Source organism: Opisthocomus hoazin, chromosome 6 (assembly GCF_030867145.1).
Source record: "Opisthocomus hoazin isolate bOpiHoa1 chromosome 6, bOpiHoa1.hap1, whole genome shotgun sequence".
Taxonomy (NCBI): Eukaryota; Metazoa; Chordata; class Aves; order Opisthocomiformes; family Opisthocomidae; genus Opisthocomus; species Opisthocomus hoazin.
The window spans coordinates 31,834,248-31,859,245 of NC_134419.1; the positions used below are offsets into that span (position 1 = coordinate 31,834,248).

Below are 24,998 nucleotides of genomic sequence, written 5' to 3' on the forward strand. Positions count from 1 at the left end.
TCAATATTGTTGGTGTTACACTGGTGACTAAGACATGCTGGCAGAGGTGGCCTAGAGTTTTAGAGCCCTCTAACTCAAAACCCAAAATTAAATGCAAGAGCTCTAACTTTTAAATGGGCTCTCTTCCTCACTGCAGGAGCAAAGTAATACTTGTCTTAGGCTATGACTTCAAAGAGGAAGACTTCCAACCTGCTGACATACAGCAATTCAGCCAAGGCTTGGCAAAGAGGAAGCAATGCTATTAAAATACATAGTGTCACATGAACAGCAATATGTTACATACAGCTCTCTTCCTCTCCATCAGTACCTTGCTCGTCTAAGTCCCAAGCCTGCAAACCCAGTGTGTGTATATACATGTTTATCTATTGAACTACTCAGCTACAAAAATCCATTCACAAAGTTTGGACCCACAATTGCAACTCTTGGACAAGAAACAGTTCTGTGCGTTACGGCCTGAGGAGTAACTGGCATCGTTATCAGAGGTGCTTCTTTAAAAAACAAACCCCACAACCCACTTGCATACTCTCTCCTGGGAACTTACTTCCAAAGCACATAAAGAGGCAAAAGAGAACTGGATAGAAGTAGCCAAAGCAGATGCTCAGAACGTATTCATGCACAGCAGCCGATACTGTGAAGACAGAGAGCATGGCTGCCGCTTTGAACTTCTTACCAAAAAACTGGAAGGGAGAAGAATACAAAGTATTATAAGATATTCCGCTGTGGTTTTAGTACGGTTGTTTCAACTTTTGTGTGGTGCTTTTTTTTTTTTTAACCTGAGCTAAGAAGTGCCCGCTCCAGCCAAGCGGCACACATGAAATGCTAAACACTTTACAGAGTACCTTGGATTCTAGGTGGTTTACTTCAGTCATGTTTCTGGCCTCCTGCATAGGTACTCAGGTTGAGCCCACTCATGAACTATCCACCACAGCTCATCAAAATTGCGCAACGTGAGATCAGACTGTTGAGTCAATCCTTATACTCCTGCGTCTCAGACTCACATTTTGCACACATTAAGGACTCAAAAATGAGCAATGGATCTCTAAAAAGCCCACTGGCGACCCACAACAGCTGAGGCAAGACATTTTTGTGCTTCTCAATGGACAGTGATGCTGCGTCTTGACAAATGTACTGTCTTCCTTGGCAGTTAAGTGATTAATTAACAAAAAGAATACATCTGCTTGTTACTCACCCAAAGGAAGTCCCTGTAGGCATAGTAATACAGCCAGTCATGCACTACCACGTTCCAGGTTCGGTAGTAATTTGCATAGGAAGTGGAGTTCCACCAGTCCTGAAAGCACAGTTGAAAGAGTGTAAATCTAATTAAGCATAAAACATGCTACAGGTCTCTTGGATATCAAGTTGAAAAATATCAATCAGAACAACACCAAGCTAATATAACAAGTTACACTGAAATAATGCATTCGATCACACTTTCAACATTCTACTCTGTACATCAAACTTTGGTTTTATTTATCAAAGTTTTGGGGTTTTTTTATCCCAAACTGCAGTGGCTGAGATGATAAAAGAATAAAAATAGTGCTGACAGAGCTACTCGGTAAGTCTGGCGGCTGGTTCTATTTGTGCGCAGGGTATACTACCTCAATAGCAATTCAGACTGCCAAGGAGAAATCAGATCCATTCTACAGCACAGCAACAAACATAAGCCCTAACAGCATAAAACAAGTAAAACCCCGTGGATGCTTCGTATTGTAGAATGATAATCTTCATTTTTCTCCTCTTTCCTTCTTGGTAGGAAAATTAGTTTTAGAAGCTTTATAAAGCTTGCCTTATAATTTATAACTCCTGCTTCTTACCTTGTAGAACATTCTGTCTGCAAAGCGCAGCATCTCAGCAAACGCGTTAAGCCAACAGTGAAGGAACGCAAAGAAAACCAGGAAGAGAATCAGCACACCTAGAAACAAGGTAGAGCCAGACTAGTTTTGGAGCGGTTTCTCTTGGCTATAAGCAAGACCACATCATGCAGTCCAGACTGTTCATACAGGCACTGACACAGACACGCTTTGTGCTCTCTATACAAAAAAGCAAAAGCATTCAGTCTCTCACCACACCAGGCCATGCTTACGGCAGATGGCAACAGCAAGGCTGCCACTGAGCCTGGAACTTGCATTTTGAGACAGTCAAATTCAAGGCCAAGCTTTCACTTCGTGCTGCTGACTCTAAAGTTTAACACTGTAACGCTGAAGCCTGCCCGCCAGACTTCTTTTGCTGATCTTTGCCTGTCATGAGTGCATCTCATACGAAGTGCTTCCCCTCCCTTCTGCCCATTCCTTAAAGGTCACTCATGAATCCAGGTCTCACCTGGTAGGATGGAGTTGAAGATGCAGAGAACCAGCCCTCGGAGATTGAAGGTTTCTTGACTACTGTTGCGAAACTGAGGAATGCAAAGTCTCACAAAGATGTAGTAGGCATAGAAGAGTGAACCAAGCACCTGGAACAAAAAGGAAAAGTCTCACTCCGTAAGAGAAATGCACAAATTAACACATTCCCACTTGACAGCTCTAGGAAAGGAACAGGAGCTGCCAACACAAGTCAAAATAATTTATTTTGCATTACTGCTAATAAACTTCCCTAAGGGTCCAGGCAGAAAGTAAACTGCAGCCATCTCTGTAGCACACTGACAGCCAGGAGCAAAATGAACTTGTCTTTTCCACCACAGCAGCTGTTTCTCCTAGTCCTACCAACTCAGAAGTTCTAACAAAAGATTTGTGCTAATGCCAAAGCAAGTGGGGAAAGTACCCTGTGATCTAGGTCCAAGACAAGGGCAGAAATAATTGAAAAATACTTACTGTAGTTAAATCTAATATTAAAGCTCACTTTTCTTTTATCTCAAAGGAGATGTTTGCAGGCCAAATCACCTCAGGCCCTCTCTGGCTCATGAACCCCTGTTCTGGAAGTTGAGGTCAAAGTGCCAGGCACTGCTTTAAATACTCTCACTGCTGTAAGCCAGGTATGTGCTTTGTCAAAGAGCAGGCAGCCAAAGCCCTTTTCACACTTCATTTTTTTCCCCTTTTTTTCATATTGTTTTGCTTTTTAAGCCATGAATGCATTGTGTGACAGTAAAAGTTTCAATCATGCAACGCCATTACTTGGAAACACATCCACATGAAGCAACTGAAGCTCACGTCCAGACAATCGTGAAGGTCAGGTTAACATTGAGCTCAAATAAGCACTGAAGATTTGGACTCCCAGCCTTATTATTTCAAAATCGGTCTGGATATCTGCACACAGATAGCGGTGCCTGTGCATGACAATACAACATCAGTGTAAAGAAAGAGCGACAGAGCACGGGTAGTGCTCCACACACACGCAGCTTTTGTTTGTATTGGAATGGAGCCTAAAGGCTTGTTTAACCAAGGATTTACTTTGGTTTTTTTCTTTGGACACAACCATCAGTGCAGCTAGATCCCTGTTTCTGTTAGTCACCAAAACATTCTTTTCTGGTAAGCCCACACCAAGGGAACAGTGATTTAATACTAAAGGGAGAACTGTTTAGCAACACAGTTTAGATGATGTCTGAAAGCGCACTCTTCAGAAAGCTGCACTACTCACCTGTGCAAACTTGGTAGCTACATAGCCCCATCTTATCGTGGGATTCCTAGGAAAAAGAACACACGATATCATATCTAAATAGGACCTCAAAGCAGCAAAAACCTAGCTTCAATTATTGATTTTATTGACCTATACTCTGGAAAAAAAAAAGGGGGGGGGGGTTTTGAATTCCAGAGTTCTCAATCTCCTGACATCCAAGAGATGTCTGCCCAATTGCTGGTTGCTCACTTTCAACTACAGCAGGACAACTACGACAATTCCATAAACGGAAAAGCACCTGGAGGGCAGCACCACGCAGTTACATAGGAGGTGGGGATCTGTCCGACAGTCAGGTAAAGGACTGCTGACTTGACACTGTCAAACCGCAACCCAGCAAAGCACAGAAAAGTTTGTGAGTTCCCAGTTTTAAAGGCTTCAGCCTACCTCCTCAGACCCCCAAGACAGGGCTGCTTGTTAGCACCACTTAAAAACCACATAAGCCTATTGCAGGAACTGTGTATCACTGGATATTCAGTAGCAAGCTCTTAATTTGTTTCACTTCAAGTGCACTTCCCACAGGAATAAAATTAGAACTGTAAAGTCTAAATACTATTAGCATTAGAGTAAGTTTTCATGACCGAGTTCTGCCCTTGCCAGGTTACCGACTTAACCACGTCTTTATGAAAGCTCCAACTCATCAACTGAATAGATGACATCCAGGGACGCTTGATGTTGGCTTCCGTTTCTAGACTACTTCTGTTCTCTTGGCGTTGCTCACATTACCTGGGGTAGTTGTCTCTGTAGATGAGGGTGGGAGCAAAGAGGAAGTACAGGTACTGAGAAATTCTGGGAATAGGTACTGTGCCTGGAAGAGAGGGAGATAAAACAACAACAACACTCTGCAATCTGTCTGCTTACTCAAGGGTCGGTTTCCCCAGTACCCTTTTCACAACACACAACCCTTATCACCTGAAGAAAACCAGTCTGGAACTAAAGGCATGGGATTTGCAGAGAATAAAACAAACTAGACTTATCAGACAGAATCGCCTCCCCATGAAGCCATAGTTAACAAGTGAGGATGACTAACGGGCCGTGTGGTGCTAACACCTGGATATCAAATTCCCTTTTCTCCTAGGGAAGATGAAGCTGGAAGGCCTGTATCAACACAGGTTCGTGTTCAGGTCTGGAATGCCTTCCTGAAAGAGCTTTTATGCTCCTACAATTGCTGTCATTTCTACTAGAGCATTGAAATGGAGGTGCGCAGGCAGCCTCTACAGACCTTTTTCTCCTGAAAGCAGAAATAAAGAGTCCTGCTGAAGCAAGACTTAAGACACAGCAATGACTTAGGCCTGAACAACAGTCTAGCTCATTGCCTAATACCAAATGAAAAGGTTCAGGCTGAAATTATGATGCAGAAGTCCAGCCTAGAGCCTCATCACTTGCCCATTCAAACTCAAATCCTGCCTCTCCAATTCATGAGGCCAGCTCAAACCAACGGACGGAGAACAGAGCTGGTGGTGCACTGCTGCCAAAGTAAAAAGTAGGGCAAGTTACTCACTGGACTTGTCCTTTACAGAGGACAGGACTCTGGGTACGTTCTCCCGGACAAATGAATGAGCCTTCATTATGAGACGAACCTGTAAGACCGAGAGAGTATCAGTTTAATTTTCTCACTTTCTCGACTTCCCAATAAAGACTATATCAAGCATTTTAAGGCAAGGCCTTCAACATTGTTGTTTCTCTCCAATTTACCCCTTTTACAAGGAAAGGGCTGCTTCCTGTTTAACTGACTTGAATTTAAAACACCACAAGGTGAAACATGCGTTAAAAATCACAACTCAGTAGAGTCAAAACACATCTCATTTACACTCACAGGACCCTAGCATATACAAGGCCTCCGAATCACACCAGTAAGTCACTAACCAATTAACATTACCTTCAAATTGGAGGAAAAAAAAAAATCTTTTTCCATTTCAATAGGCCAGTATGTTTCAAAGTCTTGAAACTGACTCCTTGAATTTAGATGTATTCTAGAGCAATTGCCACTACACTGGAATAAGGTGGTGCCACACATAAATAGTCCCTGAAGGACCAAAAGGAGGGCTACTCCAAAGTTAATTCTTCAAGCCTACACTGTCATCTCTGACCATCCTTGTTTCAGCCTGATGGTCTGACCAGTCCTTCATACTCTTGTGCTCTTTCCCCTCCTTCCCTCAGAAAAGAAAATTCCACTTTCAGTAGCGTTCTGACTACAGAACAAAGACAGTTGCTTTCTGAGAACAGAAAGAGAAACAGGAACCACTTGTTGACCATGTACTTGCTTTTTCTGTTGTTGGTTTTTGGTGGGGTTTTTTTTTGGTTTTTTTGTGTGTGTGTGTGAGGTTGGTTATTTTTGTTTGTTTGTTTGTTGTTTTTTTAAGAGGAATGTTACAGTTTCCTTGTGAACTATGGCACAACAGGTTCTTAAAATTGGTTTTAAGCATTTAGCATCCACAAGACAAGTAGAAATAAATGGAATTTCAGCCTTGAAGTACGTTCAGAAAAAACCCACAGTAAAATCTTACCTAGAGGGTAAAAAACCCACACGGTTTCCAGGTCACAATGAAATTTACTACCTGCTTTATCTCACTAGACTTGCTGCATGTAAGTCTGTCTTCAAGTGAAAGAAAAACTCCATCCACAGCCCTGGCTTAATTTCATGATTAAAAGCAACACTCCGCTCCTTAGGAAGCAGGACCCTTTCCATTCTGAAAACAAGATTCAATACATCCAAAGATACTGGGTAGGGACCTACCTGTTCCAGTATTACAATAAAGCGGGAAGCCGGAGGCAGGGCATACGATACAGCAATATATGTTGGTCCAAATCCAAGCCCAGCTGTCTGGAAGAGCGTGAACAACACCCCATAGAAGAGAGAGTGGATTACACGATGGGAGGAACTGCAATACCCTTGGGCCCACCAGACGAAGAGGTGGTATGGAATGATAACCGTGGCACAGAACATGCACAGCCAAGTACAGAAGACGACTGGGAACTTTCCGAAAACAAAGACCAAGAGATCAAATCCTAGGACCAGCCTAGAAGGGACAAGGAAAGGGACAATATTCAGTGTCCATTGTTTCATCAGAAATACTTCTACTCTACTAAGTGGCTACAAAATGCCAAGCTTCCAGATCATAACAGTTTGACAGTCTAGATAGTGACCGTGGCAATTTTCAGCTCACAGAGGACTGCCTGTGGCAGATTTAAGTGACCACTCCCAAGCACACCAGAAAATAAGAGATGAAGGACTCACGCCATCAATGCTGTCAGGCACAGCTTACCTTCAAAATCCCACAGGGCTTAGGCACATCTTTAAGACCAGCATGTGCTTTCAGAGTACACTCAAGCTCATCCCTGCTAAGAACAAGCACGTGACTATACGATCCACTGCTGGTCCAAAAGAGCTTTCGGAGAACGCTCCCAGGACACCATCACTATTACTTCCCAGGAGTTTAACACCTAAAGAGGCTTTTTCCCCACCTCTGTAGGAATGATGTATCCAGCACTCAAACCTAATTTAATTCTGCTTTGTGGAATCTGTAGGCATTCACATCGATTCAGTTTAGATGTCACCCAAAATGCTTAGGGTCATTAGACAGTCAGTCCAAATATGTCCAACGGGTGTGTACCAGGTACTTCAGTGCATTAATCAAGCTTGAAATATAAGGACATAAACAAAAGGATGTTCAACTTTACTGGTTATCAAAGTTACCATAGCTTACTCCTACGCATAAGCAGCTCTTCTAAACAAAGGTCAGAGGAGAAGGCAGTAGAGTACACCAACAGAATTTATTTGTTCTCATGCAGAGGCTCAACTGCAACTGGATCCAAATTATCAGACCTAGCTGAGAACACAGAAGTTATTTTTTTTAAGTAATTGGAGAATCCAGCCCTATTAGTTGATTTTAGAGGTAAATACCTATTCTCCCCCAATGTGCACACACTATTAAGTTAGGATCAGCTAAACAATATTCAATAGTGCATGAGCCCATTCTTATACCTAGGCAAGGGGGATAGCGCTTATAAACAAGATACAGCTCTAGTCTTGTACAATGAAGACCAGGTAATCAGCCAGATAAACATGTAATCCTACTTGTGTACATGGGACACAGCTTGCCAAAACGATACTATTTAAAGCAACAAGCAAGTGTGAAGAAAGCAGTCTTTCACAATCTTCTTCACAAATGGCTACCTGCAAAGCACAATCTTAGAGGCTGTGCCAGTGTCCTTCAGATTCTTCCCCAGGAAAAACAAGAAGTTCTATTTTTATTTAAGCACAAGTACAGTGTTCCAGAACTGTCATTTTTAAGCAGAGGAAGGACTGCTGAAGTATTTAAAGTTTTTTCTAAACACATTCTCCAAGCAACGCAAACAGCCGAAAGCTACCATCTCATTAAAGATATTCAACTAAAGTAGTCCACATTCAGTGATGACCTCTCCCTTTTGCCAGCCTTGTGATGAACAAAGCACATTGGTCTGAACCGTGCTGGCCATAATGCTCGCGGGACACACCACTCTGTAGGATTTGCCCAATATCTAGCTATCCAATTTGAAATGATCATGCCCCCTCAATAGGAATTCCAGCTTTTAAGTATGTCGAGTTGAAACCCCCGCTTCCAACAACATCCAAGGAAGGATTCCCCCTTCGTTCTGCACCATTCTGCACTTTCATGTATTGCTGGCGCTTTGGAAGCAAGCGTTTCCCAGCCCTGGTCCTGTCTTCCCAAAGCATTCTTACCTTCCTTCATCAATGAAGTCTACTAAAAGTGTGCTGAGGATGAAGACAATGAGAAGCGCGATGAACATGTGGTAGATCGTCCTGATGTGACTCACTTCAAACAGCTCACTAAGGGAGAGATTCAAATGCTGTCAGGCCATTCGCATAGCGCATCACACCTCCAGTATGTTAGCTTCCAAAGGGCTTCACAGTAAGCTGACATCACCGCCACCCCAGTTCAGGAGACGGAAGTTAACGCACAATTTGGGTGCAGTCTACACAGACGCTTCCTCGGTTTGTCCTCAGACAAAGGATAATTAGCCATAATCTCAGTGGTCCTGAGAGGACTGTAACTAAGGTTTACATCAGGGAAGCCTGGAAGCTGTAGTAGAGATGATTAGAAAGAAACAGAGAAGCTTAAACAGATTTGTCCACATGGTTTTGAACACAAGACCGCAGGGGGTGGTGGGAAGAGTACCTCAAAGCAAAGGCTAGTTAGTTTGATACCAAGGGTATTTTCAGTCAATTTAATGGAACACGCGAGGTTAAGTTACTCACTCCAAGAGGGACCTCCTGGCAGTAAAGATCTTCCCATGTTCTGGAGGGGCCCTCAAGGTCCTGCAAACAAAGATGAGAACATTTGAGACCACAAAGGAAATAAGGCTTCCAGGAAACATTATCTTGTCACAGGAACAACTTAAAAAACTGCCTTACTTGGCTTTATGCAGTTCCTTCTCTGCACAGGAAGCTGGGAAGAGGGGGGCTGAAGATGACGAATCCATGAGCGCTGATTTTGCCACCAAACTGTTCACAAACTCTGTGAAGTGACTGTCCACTTCCTTCATAAAAGCTGGCTTCAATTGCTGACAGAGTAAAAACAGAGCAGAAAAATGTTTAATTCTCTAGATACATTTTCATAAAATATTTACATTCCTTTTTATCCCAGAGCAAGGCATCAAGACAACAATCCTGCACCATCTGCCAACAGTTGGTGCCAACTTGGACGAGATCAGGGGCTTATCCTGGCCTGTTCACACACCTCAGGCCAGAGGACTGTGGATAATGTTTATCTTCTGTCAGATGCAACACAGAGGAGCAAAGTAAACATACTGATTGTCATATATGTCTGGAGCAGCAGGTATTTCACGTATTTCATGGTACCAAGAAGGCTGAGCTAAACTTCATACATGAGCCCCAGAAAACATTTGTTTTTAGCCAGTTACATTCTTTGCATACAAAACAAGTACAAACAAGATTTACTTTTTAGCCCACCTAGTGTTAATTGAGGGAAAAATGGACCTTTTCACACCTGTGGCTAAGCAATCACCATTGATGCTCTTATGCACTAAGGCAGAAGCGATCCCAATGACAAAAGTAGAGGAAGAAAGGTCAAACCTACCCTCCCACTGCTACCACCATTTGGATGAACCTTTCATGTACCACTGAAATTACAGAATGCACAGAAAATTTTCACTAGCACAACAAAACAGGGCAACATTGCTAAGCATTGAGACTGAGAAGTGAGACAGAAAAGTGGCAGGCAGCAAGACTGAAGTCCAAGATTTCAGGGGATCAAATATCCCCATTGAATCTCCTATGCTCCTTTTTCCTCAGACAGCTTTATACAGGTTGCCTTCTCTGTTACAGCCAGTTGTGACAAAGCTGCACCATTTTTAGCCTTTTCATGCTTTTCCTCTCTCATTTTAATTGGCAGAGGCAACTTCTAAAGCATCTAGTTTACTAGAGGCCTCGACTTCTAGGAGTGCTTGAACACCCATAAATGAGCATCCCCCTCTCTACCATCTTTTTGGAAAAATGCACTGATACAGTGAAAAAAAAAAATAATCAGCTGTGGATAAAGCACGGACCCCCCTGGTCAAAGACTGCTTGCTTCACCTGATAGAGACTTCGTCTTCTAGAAAGGAAAACGTTATTTAACCCTCCCAATACGAAGTTATCCAGACAAGGGCTATAACTCATCTTCAAAAGGCAGACTGTAAAATGCTAAGATGTTTTCATATACCTTTTGTCTTGCCTGAAAACTAGCACACTTAATTCATTCCTGTATTTTCCTGTCTGCAATGTAGTTGGATCTGCTATTCAGCCTCACAACACAAACTTTCAAAGGCCTGATCTCCCATACCCCAGGCAGAGTTTTTAAAACTAGATTCATTTAGAAGAAACTTAATGATAAAATATTCAAAGTTACTTATTTCTGCAGAAAGTGCCACAGTGAGCTCTGGATAGCTTTCTGTTGCAGTGCAAATTCTCTAACTCTTTATATGCAGAGAGGATCCTGAGATTTGCACAGCGTCTAAATTTACACAGTAGCATAAGTGTTATTCTTCTAACTAGAAAAAAGCAGGCAAAACTAATTCCCTCAAGGAAAGAAAAAGGCAAAATGTGTTCACTGTATTTCAGTGAGAACCTTGGGAATCTAAAGATCCTAAGATCTCTAGCACTTCAGAAGACAGCGATTCATAAGACGCCTGAGAATTCAGTTCCTCAACATCAAGTCCTCAGACACCAAATGCTTTTCCCAATACCTGAGCCTAGTGATGAAGCATGGCTGAAAGCTAACCCCCGAGTTCCTGAGCCATAGCCTTTTCAGGACACTCTGCCAGATAGCCTTCATCTTCAGCACAGGAGATAGGCAAGTTTCAAGAAATGACTTCAAATCTAATTGCATACTGTGTTTTGGTTTTTTGTGCAAATATCTGCTACCAACAATTGTTCTGACCATCCTTTTGCCTGGGATTTTTCACATTTGTCTCCAGCTTCAAGGTCCAAGTCCTCCCACACGATAACTGCATATTATTTCATCTAGTCTTCCTACTGATCAGCTGCTTAAGAAACACGTATGTTTCCCTGATCACCTTCAGAACTCCTGACTGCTACCTGCTTTCTAATATTTAAGGCTGAAAAGTAACAAAACCAAGAAATCAATTTTCAAGGAGGGAAAGAACGCGCCTGCAAGTTGTGCACAAAAATGATGCCTCCTCAAGAAGGCATTTGTGACACTTGAGCTCAATTGTCAGTAGGTGTTTTTGTTTCAGTGCCTATTGTGCTAAGAAAGCAGGAGCAGCATTGGTTCTGCTATGAAGGAACAGGCACAAAGTCTATGAAGAGAAGCCAGACAACTGAAACAGGATTTGTTAGCTCTAAGCCGCAGCAGTGATATGTTTGTCTCTTACACAGACCTCTTTCCACACCTATGTTTTAAAAAGTCCGACTTCCACTGATGGACACTTGTCATCCATGATACAGCCTTCGTTTTCCAAGCATGCTTAGACCAATCTTATACAGTAGACTCCAAATAGACTAAGCTAAAAAGCCCGCTCCAGAAGCAAAGCTTTCAGGCTAACAAGACACACTAAACAGATGATGTATTCTTATAAAATGCTACTGTCTAATGTGACAACAGCCAAGCAAGCAAGTTTATCTCTACGGCAGGTAATACCAGACAATCCAAAATGAGATCACAAAACCAGAAAACTCTGAAGTCAAGATGCATCAGAACTCTACATTCCTCCTGTTTCACATTGGTCAGTTCCAGAGAGATCTCCTGAAACAGAAGGTGCAGTAGGAGAAGCAGCAGATTAATATTTAACTTAATAAAAACCTTTTTCCCCTATTTGGCAGCTGCCAGAATAGAATAAACAAGCTTCAGCAGTGCTTAACAAAACAGAAGCTCTTAGGAGGTGGCTACTCTTAGATACTGCTTTTCTGTGAGGCGGAGGATTGTCTCTTGCAGAGATGTGGATTTGTTCCTTTAAAAACAGGAGAAAAAAGTTTGTTGAGTTCTTTGGAAGTACAGCCTGTAACAGAAGATACCAGTGCTCTCCAGCATAGCCTGCTTTCACAGCATTGCATGCACATACTCCTACCAAAAAAGTCAAATAGTAATTCCTGCTCCTCTTGGAACGCTCAAGTTTCCATGCCAAACAAAGCACTATCCATTCCTGCTAACCCGCCACTTCGATTTTTAAAAGTCTCTCCCCTTTTTTCAGCCTAATCTCCTCTCTGCAAAAGTTTAACAGTAATTATTTCCTTAAACTACCTCTTCCCTTTAGTTAGCACTCTGCTGAGATTGCCTCCTCCTAATATCAGCCCTCGAGGGCTGATATCACCATGCGTGTGTGTTTGGAGTGGGAGAGCAGGGCGTGAGTTCTCATCAGACTAAAGAAAACACACCCAGAGCATAGACCGTACAGTGACTGTAATTCTGTACAACAAAACTGCACAACATATCATGCTGTATTATCTACTATTACTACTGCCATTCAAAGGGTGATCTACTTGAGCAATTGCCAGAGTAACTGTCAGTGCTCAATCAGCCAAGTAAATTTCACCCAGTCACCAAAGAAATGAAACTTTAGAGAATGCACCTCCCACCAGCCTTCACTATGACAGGGCATGCACACTGACAGCCTCCTCGTAGCCTCCCGCAATGGTGAGCACATAACCACATTTCCTAGAGTATGCTTGAAGTCTCAGACAAGAAAGCAGGCAGGCCACTCCGCTGTCACCAACAAGTTTTAAACAAAAGAATCAGATCATCACAAGGAACAAGAAGGGCACATACAAAAAGAATGCCATGCCAGCCAGAAGCTGGCCAGTAATTGATGAGAACTCAGAGAAAGTCGAGGGAAGTAACCCTGTGGCTTACTTACAAAGAGAAAGTTTCAAGAGTTCCCGGGCATGTTACTCATTCCAACAGATTTAGTAATTTCAGTCACTGAAACATGACCACATCCAGCCCTGACCAAGTGACAGAACACACAATTCTCAACTCAGTTCAGGATGAACAAAGGACTAAATTATCAGACTAGACTGCAGATGTATAAAGGCATTCTATTTCATATAACACCCAGCAACTACAAATCCCATCTAAATCAGTGGGAACTGCCAACAACCAGCACTTTCCAGAAGTCAAGCATCTGTCTACACCTCAGATACCTATCACCTAAAAAATAAACCACAATCTAAGCCTTTCGTTCAGTTCACCCAACGAAAGGGCTAGGCACTCCAGAATTCTCAGGAATTTTGCAGTAGACATATGTTTTTTACTTAGCCTTATAGCTATTACTGTAGCTTTGAGTAACCTTAAAGAAATTTGCAAGCTGCCTAATTCAGGGTTTAAAACCTGAACTCCCCGTGCTTTGGGAGAAACTTCAGTAATTGAAGTGCCACTGCTGGTTTCCTTCAGTCCTCATTGTGGGTAAGAAATCACCTTGTCTACAAATTAGCGTGTCTCAAAGCTGGTGGCCAGAAAAAAAAAAATTTAGAAACAAGAGACATTCCTGAAGAAAGAAATCCAAGATCACGTTTTCCCCTCGCAACCAGCTTGTGTTCCCTGGAACTTAAAGCTACGTGCACTTAACAGTCAAAGCTTTCTCGTGCAGGCATCTGTTACCAACATAGTGATTTGCAGTGGCTGTTTTGTCTGCAGAGAAAAGATATAAGGCTTGCCCTATCATGTCCTCACTAAGAATCATTCAGAGAAGACAATGTATGAAATAAAATTCAGAGCTGACTATCCCTCTAATGTGCTGAATTTTAGGAGTTTCAGCACAAAAAGCAGTATACCCTTTGCAGAAGACATTTAAACACATTTTAATTATATCTGGTATAAATTACACACCACCTATAGATGTGAACAAAAAAGACTTTAAAACAGGAAAACATCTCAATGGCGCAAGATATTTTTCTGTCTCACAAGTATCCACTCCCTAACATTCATGTAAGGGTGGCACAACGTGATTACTTCATCTTTACCATGGAATTCTCTGCAACAAGATGAAGCAAGCGTGCAGGACGATGTGCCCTGAAGAACATGCATGCTACAAAACAATGCTTAACAACGAGGGTGCAGTTCATTGTTACCTAACTTCTTTTAAATTGGGCATAAATCACCTTAACATAAGCTAAGACAATGGCAGCTCACACAGACGCCCACGAGGGTAGAAAAACCCAGTGCTACTTCCTTTGAGCACATTTCTCAGTGACAAACAGAGTGGGACCAAGGCTCAGGAAGGTCATCTCCACAGCCAGGGCAACAGAAGCTGTGGGATGCAGGTTACATGCTACCCTTTATTCAGTGGATAGCAGGACACAGAGCGTTTTAAAGACTAAATATGCAAGCAGGCTAGCTGGTAATCACACTGCCTAAAGTTAGCGGTGAGAGAAGTTCATTTTACTTATCATTCTTATGTTTGGGCTTCAACCTATTGGGGTCAAATAAGACAGAGCCGCATTTGACAATACTACCTCTCTTATGCAGAGCCAGAAGAGAGGATGAGGGCTATATAAAAGTCACTGCACACAGCTATGACTGAAGAGAGATATTTGTGTTCCAGGACTAGTGACCCTCCTAAAGACATTCAGGGTCAATTATCCCGCTCTTCCCCACAAGCAAGCATTAGAGTATATTTACCTCAGCTTCTGCTATTAGCTGCATTTTCCTTGTTATCACATGGTCAACATCAACCCGGCCTAAGGAAGGAAAGCAAATATTTAACAGTTGCATTTTCAGTGATGCGAGCTGCACATCTGAGATCACGGAAAGCACAACATACGGTAGCTCAATCACCGCTTTTTCATTAGCAAATTTTGTCTTCTAACAGGGTCCCAGCAAATACAAAACTAAGCTTCAGGAAACTCATAAGCTATGACCAAGTATTTGAAACAGCCATTTAGGGTCACAACACTAAGGCAGTCAACAGCTGATAACATGCTGGATTTTCGAAAGCTTTATTTTCCATCAGCAGCCCTGCAGATCTTCCCAAGGTCCCTAAACATATTTAGCCTTGAAGCAGCGATTAGAACAACCCTTAGAAGGTCATACGCAAATGTGCTGATCTTTTATCAGAGCTTTATCTTATGTACAGTGAACTAGATACAAAATTAGTTTGTCTGGAGGTCTCCACATTGCCAAGTCAGTCAAGCCACAACTATCTGTAAAATAACATAACCAGCTCTGAAGACAGGCTAAATGGCCAGCTGGAAGGTTATTCTGTGTTCAAACCTGGCTACTCCCGCCCCTTTCAGCCCCCAGGAGAAGTGCTAGACATCAGGCTGAAGGTATTCCTCAATGTTCCATCGCGTAAGCAAAGTCAGGTCTAACCACACCATGAACATCGTCTGACTTTTATCATTACTAGTACCATTGGCTCATATGTAAAGCCTCAAACACCACCTGTCTCTTGCGTAAAGATCTATACACACCTGAGATGCCTCTATTGCATCGAGAGGAACAACGTACACACATGAGACATTTCAGACCGGTTGAGTTTTAAGACAAGGCTTGTCTGCAATGGTTGTAGAGTGCTGGCAAGCCAGCTGGTGTTTCACTACTCCAATAAGAACTACAACACGGAAGATAGTTACTTAAAACAGAGTCTTGCACATGAAGGAAAAGTAAGGTTAAAGCAGCAATATCCACCCCCCTAAAATACTAGTCAGAGTGAAAAGGCAGCAACAAACCTTGCCTTGTGCATGTCCTTTGGCAACTATAGATACAAGGGTACCTTACACAGTAACACATGGCAGCTAGCATTACAACTTGCATGCTCAGTTTCTAACACAACATTAACCACTTTCAGAAAACGAGGATACTGAACTGATTCCCCAGTAACCTTCCAGGGAAGCATGAGCTAACAGATTTGCCGCAAAGGTGCCAATGTTGTGCTGCTGTGTGACAAGACAGATTCATAGCAATATCCCCGTTCATAATGCAGCCTCCTCATCTTGTCCTCCTTGTATGTGCACAGCCTATGCACACAAAAAGCAGCGTGCTGTTTTAACAAAAGCAAGTGCTTCTACAATGTGCACTAGTCCAAAGGTGCTCTTATGAGAAACCAGTTCTAAGAAGTTTTCGAGTCATCTCTGAAGCAGGTCTACCTAGGCAAGAGACTTCATCTTCAATGAAGCTATGCTGTTGTTAGCATTAACTCCTCCCCCAGCCGAGCAGGAGGATAATTTTTTGTCTATAAACTGCTACACAAGCTATAGACTTACAAACAGACCAGCAACAACAGCCTATTACTTAGCAGCCTTGTAATGCAACAACAAACAAGGAAACTGCTTAATACCATGAACTTTCAGCTACATGCAAAGATCCATTTTTACAAAAATAGAATTCCTGGTTGCTAAGCATCTCACCTCCGAGACAATAAAATTATCTCAGCATTTAAGCTCATCATACTGTTACATTTGCCAAACAGCAGCAGTTTGGAAAATAACCCAGAAGAGTGTAAGGTACCACTACAGCGTCCCTTGTCCCACTCAGCTCGTAAGCTCTTCTGGTCTCACATGGATTCCCTCTTCTCCCCGACAATAAATTAAAAAAGCAAAACACCAATCTGTCCCACAAGCAGCAGAACTGTATCCCTTTCACATCACCTCAATGGCTCTACTCCCTCTCTGCGCCACTGCACAATTGCATTCATAGCCCCCCTCGCTACTACCACTACGCTAAGAACCACCTTGGGCTTACCTCCTAGAACACAGAGCAGAGCCATTGAGCTCAAAGCACAACTAACCTCCTCCTGCAAAAAGATAAGAATTTTGTGTCTCTTCCAGCTGCCAGTCTTCAAGACTACCAAGTTTCCTTGAAGCTGTCCAACACGGCCAAAGAAGACAGGACACATGAGACTTCAGTGGTTGCACTAGTAAGCTAAGCTAAAAATTAATAAGTGCTGCTTTGACCATATATTTCCTGTCAGATCTTGCATTCGAAGCCTCACTTATTATAGCTACCCGGGAGTGGCGCACTTTGGAAATAAAACAGCCTTTTTGACTTACAAGGCGTTAAAGATGGATACAGTTTTACAGACACCTAATGTACAGCTTTAATAGCTGTACAGGAAACAAGGCCAGTCTCTGACCTGCTGACGCTGTAATTCCTAGATTGTATGCAGTGTCCTTCCTATCACTTTATCCACCCACACACCAGCATATATGCACAGACTAGACACAGAGCATCTTTTAAAGGCTTTAAAATCAAAATCTCCATGTCTTCGTTATATGCATCTCATAAACCCATGTAAAACCACCTGTAAGCTTGTTGCTTCTTTTCCAGAACAAAGATTCTCCTGCAGAAGAAGAAACAACTCATTCTGCTGTGTTCCATTGCCCCATAAACTCAAGCTGCGTCACAAGGCAGATACCAGAGAACACATAACTCATCATCTTCTTGAATCACTCATCTTCTGTTGCGCAAGCTGCTACTTAGGTTCTGTGAGGTCACTCGAGAAGAGAATCATCCCATGATTTTGAGTTTAGAAAGGAGTTGTGCGCTGCTGAAGTCTAAATCCTCATTTTCCTTTGACACTGAAAATGCAGACTGGATGCCCCTGTATCATTTTGGGATTGCAATACCACTACAAAAATGGACTCAAGGCTGCACAAGACAGCAAGCAAACCTTAGCATTTAAAGCAAGACAGGATACGCCTTAAGAAAATAGGAAGTACGTTTAAAGGCATAAGGAAGAAAATCATCTTCGAAGGCTAGTATGAAATAGTAGCAAATTTCACAGGAGACTGAAGCAGGGTTTGCTTTCAAACAGCTTTGCTCACAGGCAGATGTTTCAACTTACAGGGAGTTCCGTTCCCTTCCCAAAGACATCGATAACATCTTTACGTGGCTGATCGCTTGTCTTAGGCTTGTAAAAACCAATCCTTGTAGGACGTAACACATCTGCACAGCCCAAAAATCAAAGCACATACAAAAGTCAGAAGAAAAAAATAGAACAATGACTACTTTAAATGAAAGTTTGTTTTTTTTCCAGAGGAAACCAGGTTAACAAAAGATCACCTGAAGATTGAGAAAGCTTCTTATTATTGAAAACTTGAGCAACTTAAGTTTCACAAGAGATTTACAAACTACCTTTCTTAAAGGATCTCATTGTTCCTTCCTCAACCTGCTCTTATACACTACAGATAAGTGACATTTGACATGACTAGAGAAGCATCCCACTCACATGATCCGTTCGTGTTGCAGCTTGGGATCCAACAAAACCACCTCCTGCGCAAGACGCTAGCCAGCACTCTACTAAGCAAGCTCTCAAAAATTAACTGTGCCAAAAAGCATTAATTTTATTTAACTGCTACAGTCCACCGAGGGCACAAGTGGGAAGAAGTCATTTGAGTAAAGCTGTGGCTTGCATGCAGCGTTACAGTCCCAGCCTGTGGTGACTTCAATAGCCACAGAAGCTGCCTGCAGCCCAGCACTCTGAGCTGTTGCCAACTCAAACTGTTCCTGCATTGTGGCATTAAGTTTATTATTGGGTAGTTAAAATCACCCAGGGAGACTGGTGCCATCTAAATCCCTGCACAGCATTCAAGACAAAAATGCCTGTTTGCAGAAAAGCACTCAAATAAACTTCAGTTTATTGTCATATGTACTTTAAAAAAAAAGACACTTCTCAGAACAACGAAGCACACCACTCATTTCTGAAGCACCTTCCCCTAATGATGTCAGGATCTGTTTAGCTCCAGGATCTTCATGGAAAGTCAGAGAAACTGAACCCAATACTGCCCTTCCCTAAAAGGGTTTAAAAATATTATCTTCATTATTTCTTGATCAGACAACTTACTACTCAAAAGGTCAAAGCAACAGAGGCAGAAGGATTTCCAGTTACTGTTGGATACCTGGATTCAAAGGCTCTGTCTTTAGAAACACTGCAGTTATTATTTGACTGAGAGCAATGTTAAAGCCAATGTAGTGCAAGGCTATTGTAAAGAGGGAAAGTCTTCCATATCTGGTACAACACAACAGACACTAATAATTTGATGCTAATAAGCCTTATTCTGACTTACATGGCCACTCAGCAGAGATGAGTTATGACTCAATTGCTCCCAGAGCTCAGCTGACCTGCTTAAAGAATGTACAGGCCATAGGTCATTGTGCCACAGTTGGGCAAAGAATTCAGTTAAAAAGTCATTTCTGCAGGGACATTGGACCCAAACAGCCTCTTCACCAGCAGGAGGAAACATCAGCATTCTCTGTGTCATGCCAGCGTCACCACAGGCTCTTCAAAAGAAACTGCTCCGGCTTCACCAAACCCACAGGTTGCAAAACACGACAGCGCCTAGAATTACCCAAATCCAGCTCATCTCAGACAAGACAGCTCTGCTTGATCCATCCCCTGAAACACATCCAAGAAACTCAATTCAAACATCTCATTCCCAAATTCACTAATCCATAAGAAACAGCCTGTTGATACAATGAACACTTGTTGCTGTGAGCCAGACAGCAAACTGTAAAGCTTTCCAAATTGTTTCCCGTTTCAGAACTTCCTCCTCCTACATCTATCAGGAGGCGCACACAATTCATGCAGCTGCATGAACTTTTGCACCGACGATGTTCAATAGTAACCTCTTCATTGGAAGATGACAACCCCTCTCTAAGGCCAGCATTACCAAACAGGCTTACTCACATCAAACAAAGATATGCCACATCGCTTGTTTGCAGATCAGTCTGTGGAGACACTTCTAATCCTTTTCTGAGGAAACAAGGGCATATTCCCCAACCATAAGTTTACTGTTTTGAATGGTGCAATCTTCGCACTTTAGAGGCCCTCAGATACACGCTTAAGAGCCACGTCCTCTCTAACCTTCTAAGATCTGCCTGTGCAGTTTCTGTTATGCTCATTCCAGGTAAGTTTTCCTGCAACGGGTACCATCCAATATCAATATCCCATTAAGCAGAACAGTTTCATATTTATGTATCTCCAGCTGAAAACATGCAAGACTAATCTTATTAAGGAAGCCTGGCTTTTGACAGGGAATTATTGCTGCCTAGATCACCTGTTGACTCTATGCCAGGACCAAATTAATTGTTTAATTATGACACTGGAGCAAATCCAAGGAAGAGAAGTGATAAACGAGACTGAAGTTCAGCTACTCTGCCAAAGTGAAATTACAGGCTGAATGATTACAAGATACACACACATCAAGGGACAGAGAATTTTTCTGGCAATCTCAAAGCTATGAATATTTCCACACTGCTCTAAATTTGGAGGTACCAGAGTACAAACTATTCAGTCTTAGAACTCAGCAAGCAATGAGACAGTTTTCAGCAGAATTGATGAGGCAAAGGAAAAAAAATACCTAAACTATACAAACAGAAGAGTCAGACCTAATGTAGCTCTAAAGCCAATATATGGATTAAAATTATTCCTCCAAGCAATTTCAGATCAGCCAATGCATTTGAGTTTCAATAAAGAAAGGACTAACGGCCTAGAAGTTTCTGCAGAAAGTTCACACGCTTCTGGAAACAAGTCAATTGGTCCTTGACACATTAACTCTTGAGTTAAAAAGCAGATTATGTTTGCTAATCAGGGAGGATCAAGGGTGGGAAATCACATTAGCGATTTAGTTTTTCTACAGAAATAATTGCTACAAAGACACCACATATTTACTTGCATACAAGATACTGTCTTGACCTGGCTAGAATCCCTTGACTGCAATAAACATGCATCTTGTCTAAAACTCAAAACAACGCCCATGGTTAAGACGTTAAAGAGGATGTTGCCAGACACAGCAGCCTCACATTGCCTTTGTATACATCAGAACCAGTGCCTTAGAAACAGCTATTCAGAAGTGAATGGCTAGGATAAAAGAAAGTGAGAAAAGAAGTCTACGGCTACTCCCTTTGAGAAATTCTTCCACCTCAGCTATGTTTTCACACAAAAACCTACCTACTGGCGCAAGCATACTGGACTACATCAAGAGGCCACTATCTGGAACACGCGAACACCTCAGTTTTGTACAGCCCCAACCTTTGTGCCACAGAGATGCTGATCTAACCCCACCGTACGGAGGTATTTCTGACCAAGCGACGCATGTTCCTCTCAGGTTTGCAATGCGGTCAGACGTTAGATTCCCGTCTCTTACCTCCCTGTGGAGTTCCTGTTGTCCCCATCACCGTGCTGAGCAAAAAGTCTGCAGAAATTGGTAACTGTCAAGTATCTCTGTGACACCTGTGCTGAACTGACAGCAGCTCTAGAAGGTAAGAGGCACTTAATCTTAACTAACCAGTATTCCTCCCCACTGTCCTTCACTGAAGTTTCTACTGTATTCAAAACACTGCATTGTTCTCAGCCAACCCACCAAGTGCACGGCGAGTATGAAAGCTCAGTACACCTTCAAGAGATGTACCCCAGAATGTTTACTTCCTACGCACCCACAGTATCTCACCTGCAGTGACATTGTGCCACATCTCAGAGGTACTGAAATGAAAGGCTTTTAAAAACAGGCACACCCACCTATCAAGTGCTAATTATAACAGCTATATTTATTCTTTACCCACAAGTTTGCAAGAACTCAAATTCACACACAATAGTTAAGCTGTTTCCATAGATAAAAAGGTAGAAGCCTGCTTCTAAACCCATCATAACTGTTTTTTAGTAGCCATCAACTCCTTGCAATTTTCTAAAAACAGCATTAATGGAACAGTCCCATTTGATTCAATTAAAACATTGGTACCACCACCAGCTTAAAATTCCAGTTCTCCAAGTAGTTTGTGGGATGGCTTTCTCTCCAACATATGTTTTGCAAGAAGAAATCTGACTTGTCCTAAACTTCAATTTGCTCCAACCCCCGTTTCAGTTGAAAGAAGTACTACGAAACAGCAACAATATTCAGAAGCATACCAGTAACAATTATCTCCTTGAGTCATGGCACTAGGGTTTTGGAACTTACACTTACGTGGCACATCGTGATAAACTAGTTCAGTGCTTTGCTTATTCCGTCACGCAAAGAGAAAGAAAACAAGCTGTGATTTCATTGTTAACCATCCACTGGGCTGGCATGTGGCACAGCATAACTCAGGAATTAAGAGACAGTCACAGTGTCCACAGGCAAAACCATTCCAGCTGCCACACAACTGCCCCTGCAAATCAAGGGACAGGACGCAAGCCACAAAGCCAACCATAAGCCACGTAACTTTTAAGATGCCCGTGACACAAATGAATACTAACTCAGCTGTGTTGTTCTACACTATTGCAGCCAAGTTGTCAAGATGCATTTGCAACATTTACAGCACTAAAGCATCTCCTCCTCATCACACATGTTCCTCCTGGGACAATTCATCACTTTCTTTACTCTAGATCCCTGTAAGCACTGCACTACACAGCTCCAGAGGGAAAGTTCTGCGGGACAGCACTCCAAACAACCTAAACCTGCTGAAGAAGTGCAGCTGGTACACAGGGAGCTCCACCTTGGAAGCCCTTCTATGAGCAGAAAAACTGACATGAAAGAGGCAAGAGCTGTGAGCCACAAACGACAGCTTAAAGGAGATCACGTGCCAGAGATGCAACTAATCCTGAGTGAAAGAGTCTCACCATTGCTCGAGTTTTGAAATAACCTCTCGCTCTCAGGTCTCCTCGGCGTTTCTTCATTCTCAGCGGTCTTGCAGGTTGTAGTGGAGCCAGACTGGCGTTTTCTTACACAGTCTTCACCTGCCATTGTTGCCTAGCTAGACCAGAAAAGGATAGCAGGTAATTAGTGACAGAAGAAACTTCTTTACTCTTTGCATTGTTCATGAATAAATTTACAGAACCTTCTCTGCACTAAAGTTAGACTTTCTTGCCTCCATCATGAACTCAGAGCAAGGGTAGGGGAAATTAAGCACACGCTTGTATTAGTCATTTACTGGATCACACTTCCTCTCCCATACTACACGCAGTAAAGGAACAAAGAAACCAAGCAAGTTCCCCCACCACTACCAAAACATCTCCCCACAGCTCCCTCCTTTCCCCTACAAACCTCCTAAATATGTAATATTACTTAAGCCTTTGTGAAATTTTTAGAAGTCCAAAGAGCCCTTGAAAATGCTTTCCAATTGTCAGTCTGACAGTAAAAGTTGTCTTCCGAGAGATCAGGCAGGTTGGTTTTGCAGAATCACTCGCATTATTTTGCCTGAGCCAAGCCCCTTCTTGTCAAGATCTCAGTTCTTACTGAATGAGCAGCTTCCTCAATAGATCCTTGTACTCTGCTTGGCCAGACAACGGCTGCGTTGCAAACCACGGAAAAACAGGAAGAGAGAATCAGGTTTGGACTGCGCCAGAGTCAATGACAAAGGTCACTGCTTCAGGCAAAGCTGCTAGAAGGGAACACCTGAAGCACCACAGCTAGGCTGAAAACAGAAAATTCTCGATAAAAAGAGGGGAAGGGGTTCCTAACCTGGTCACGAGCAGCACACTTTCCACAAAATTCAGCTCAAGAAGTTCTCAAAGATGTAGCTGCAACCAGGGACAATTTTCAGAACCGGACTTCCAGAAAACCACAAGCTTGTATGTAACCACATTTTCAAACCAACACTTCTCCTTTTTAATATCTTTTTTCACCTTGGCACAAATTAAATAGACATGTGTTTTGTTGCTAGTGAACAGAATGCATGCACCAGCACAGATGAGCTGTTAGGCAAGGAAAATTCATGCACTTGTAGAAAAGCTAAGAAGGCAGAACATAATTATTTATGGATAGATTTCCTCAGAATACTGAGGCTGGCACTTCTGCAAAAGGGGAATAAGACTTATGATCAGACGTGCTCAGGACTCAGCTTCCTGTGTTTGTCCCTCTGGTAGAAGTCTCCCATTCTCCTTTTGGGCATCACAGCAAATGGGGGGTGGGAAAACCCCAACAAACCCTTTTACAATACTAAACAACAATTCACTAATTCAATCAACACCACTTCTTGCTGCACTGCCTCTGTTAGGTCCCTCTGTCCCAAGAGATCACAGACAGGTCTACAAACTATAAAACAAAGACCATAAACATGATAAACTTCCCAGCTGGCTTTGTACAACACCTGATAGCTCACACTATCATAATTTACATAATGCATTTGCACGAAGAACAGAAAGAAACAGGCAAGAATTTCATAAATATTCCTACCATAACTACGCTCACTGGTAGCTAGAAGGACACGGCCACTTCTACCAGCTCTGTACACCATTACTGCTGCAGCCCTCCTGCATACCCCTCCTGCCTTGAAACACAAATTGGTCACCATCACGAAGACATCACTCCTTCCAGCTCCCAGCCTTCCCACAAGGTTCCAGTACAGACACGGCCACATGGTGAGAGCATGAGAGCAAAGGATCTTTTCACCCACCTGGGGCTTACAACCAGGTGGAGATCCTGGACAGGCAGACATTTCAATCTTTCTGCTCTTACACAAGAGAGACGCCCAAAACCCTAACAAAGAATAAGAATGGATCACTCTGATCACACAACAGGGTCTATAGAGCCATGGAGGAGGAAAAAAAATCAAGCTCCCACACGGATTCATGCACTAACAAGTTACTTCTGGAGCCACTAAAAAGTCCCTCCGCTGCCTTCTGATCCAAGTTAAGCTGTTCTTGTGAGCCACATCTGTCCTCAAAGGTGCAGGTTTTCCAGATTTAACAGAGGATCACAAGTCTAATTTTTTTTTCTCAGCACACTTTTCAGCTTCTTCAGGAGGTGAAGAAGGCACTGTTTCCTCTCCAGTGCAGAGTGGCTGGAGTATCTGACTGAAAGGCTAATAGAAAAGAGTTAAAAATACAGAATTTCAGGATAGAGGAAGGAAAAAAAAGTTAAAGCAATTAACTTAAAGAATTCAGATCAGTTAAGTGATCACAACAAGCCTTTTTCACACCAAACAAGAACTATACTAGGAGAAATCTATGAAAACAAACAT

The 24,998-nt window shown here is 42.5% G+C and overlaps 1 protein-coding gene across 8 annotated transcripts in view; it reads right to left on the reverse strand.

Annotated features, from left to right (window-relative positions):
• SOAT1 (sterol O-acyltransferase 1) overlaps positions 1-24,998 on the reverse strand; it is a 30,844-nt gene that overhangs the window by 4,702 nt on the left and 1,144 nt on the right. For 4 of the 8 annotated variants that reach the window (XM_075422549.1, XM_075422551.1, XM_075422553.1 and 1 more), the window contains exons 2-14: positions 22,657-22,790; positions 14,745-14,803; positions 9,023-9,171; positions 8,867-8,926; positions 8,330-8,437; positions 6,344-6,626; positions 5,108-5,186; positions 4,333-4,414; positions 3,571-3,616; positions 2,320-2,449; positions 1,815-1,912; positions 1,190-1,288; positions 542-677 (exon numbers count right to left, since the gene is read on the reverse strand). In XM_075422549.1, coding sequence (XP_075278664.1) covers positions 542-677; positions 1,190-1,288; positions 1,815-1,912; positions 2,320-2,449; positions 3,571-3,616; positions 4,333-4,414; positions 5,108-5,186; positions 6,344-6,626; positions 8,330-8,437; positions 8,867-8,926; positions 9,023-9,171; positions 14,745-14,803; positions 22,657-22,780 — 1,453 coding nt within the window. In that variant the 5' untranslated portion in view covers positions 22,781-22,790. The remainder of the gene's footprint in view (positions 1-541; positions 678-1,189; positions 1,289-1,814; positions 1,913-2,319; positions 2,450-3,570; positions 3,617-4,332; positions 4,415-5,107; positions 5,187-6,343; positions 6,627-8,329; positions 8,438-8,866; positions 8,927-9,022; positions 9,172-14,744; positions 14,804-22,656; positions 22,791-24,998) is intronic. The other 4 variants (XM_075422550.1, XM_075422554.1, XM_075422555.1 and 1 more) reach the window with 2 other exon arrangements.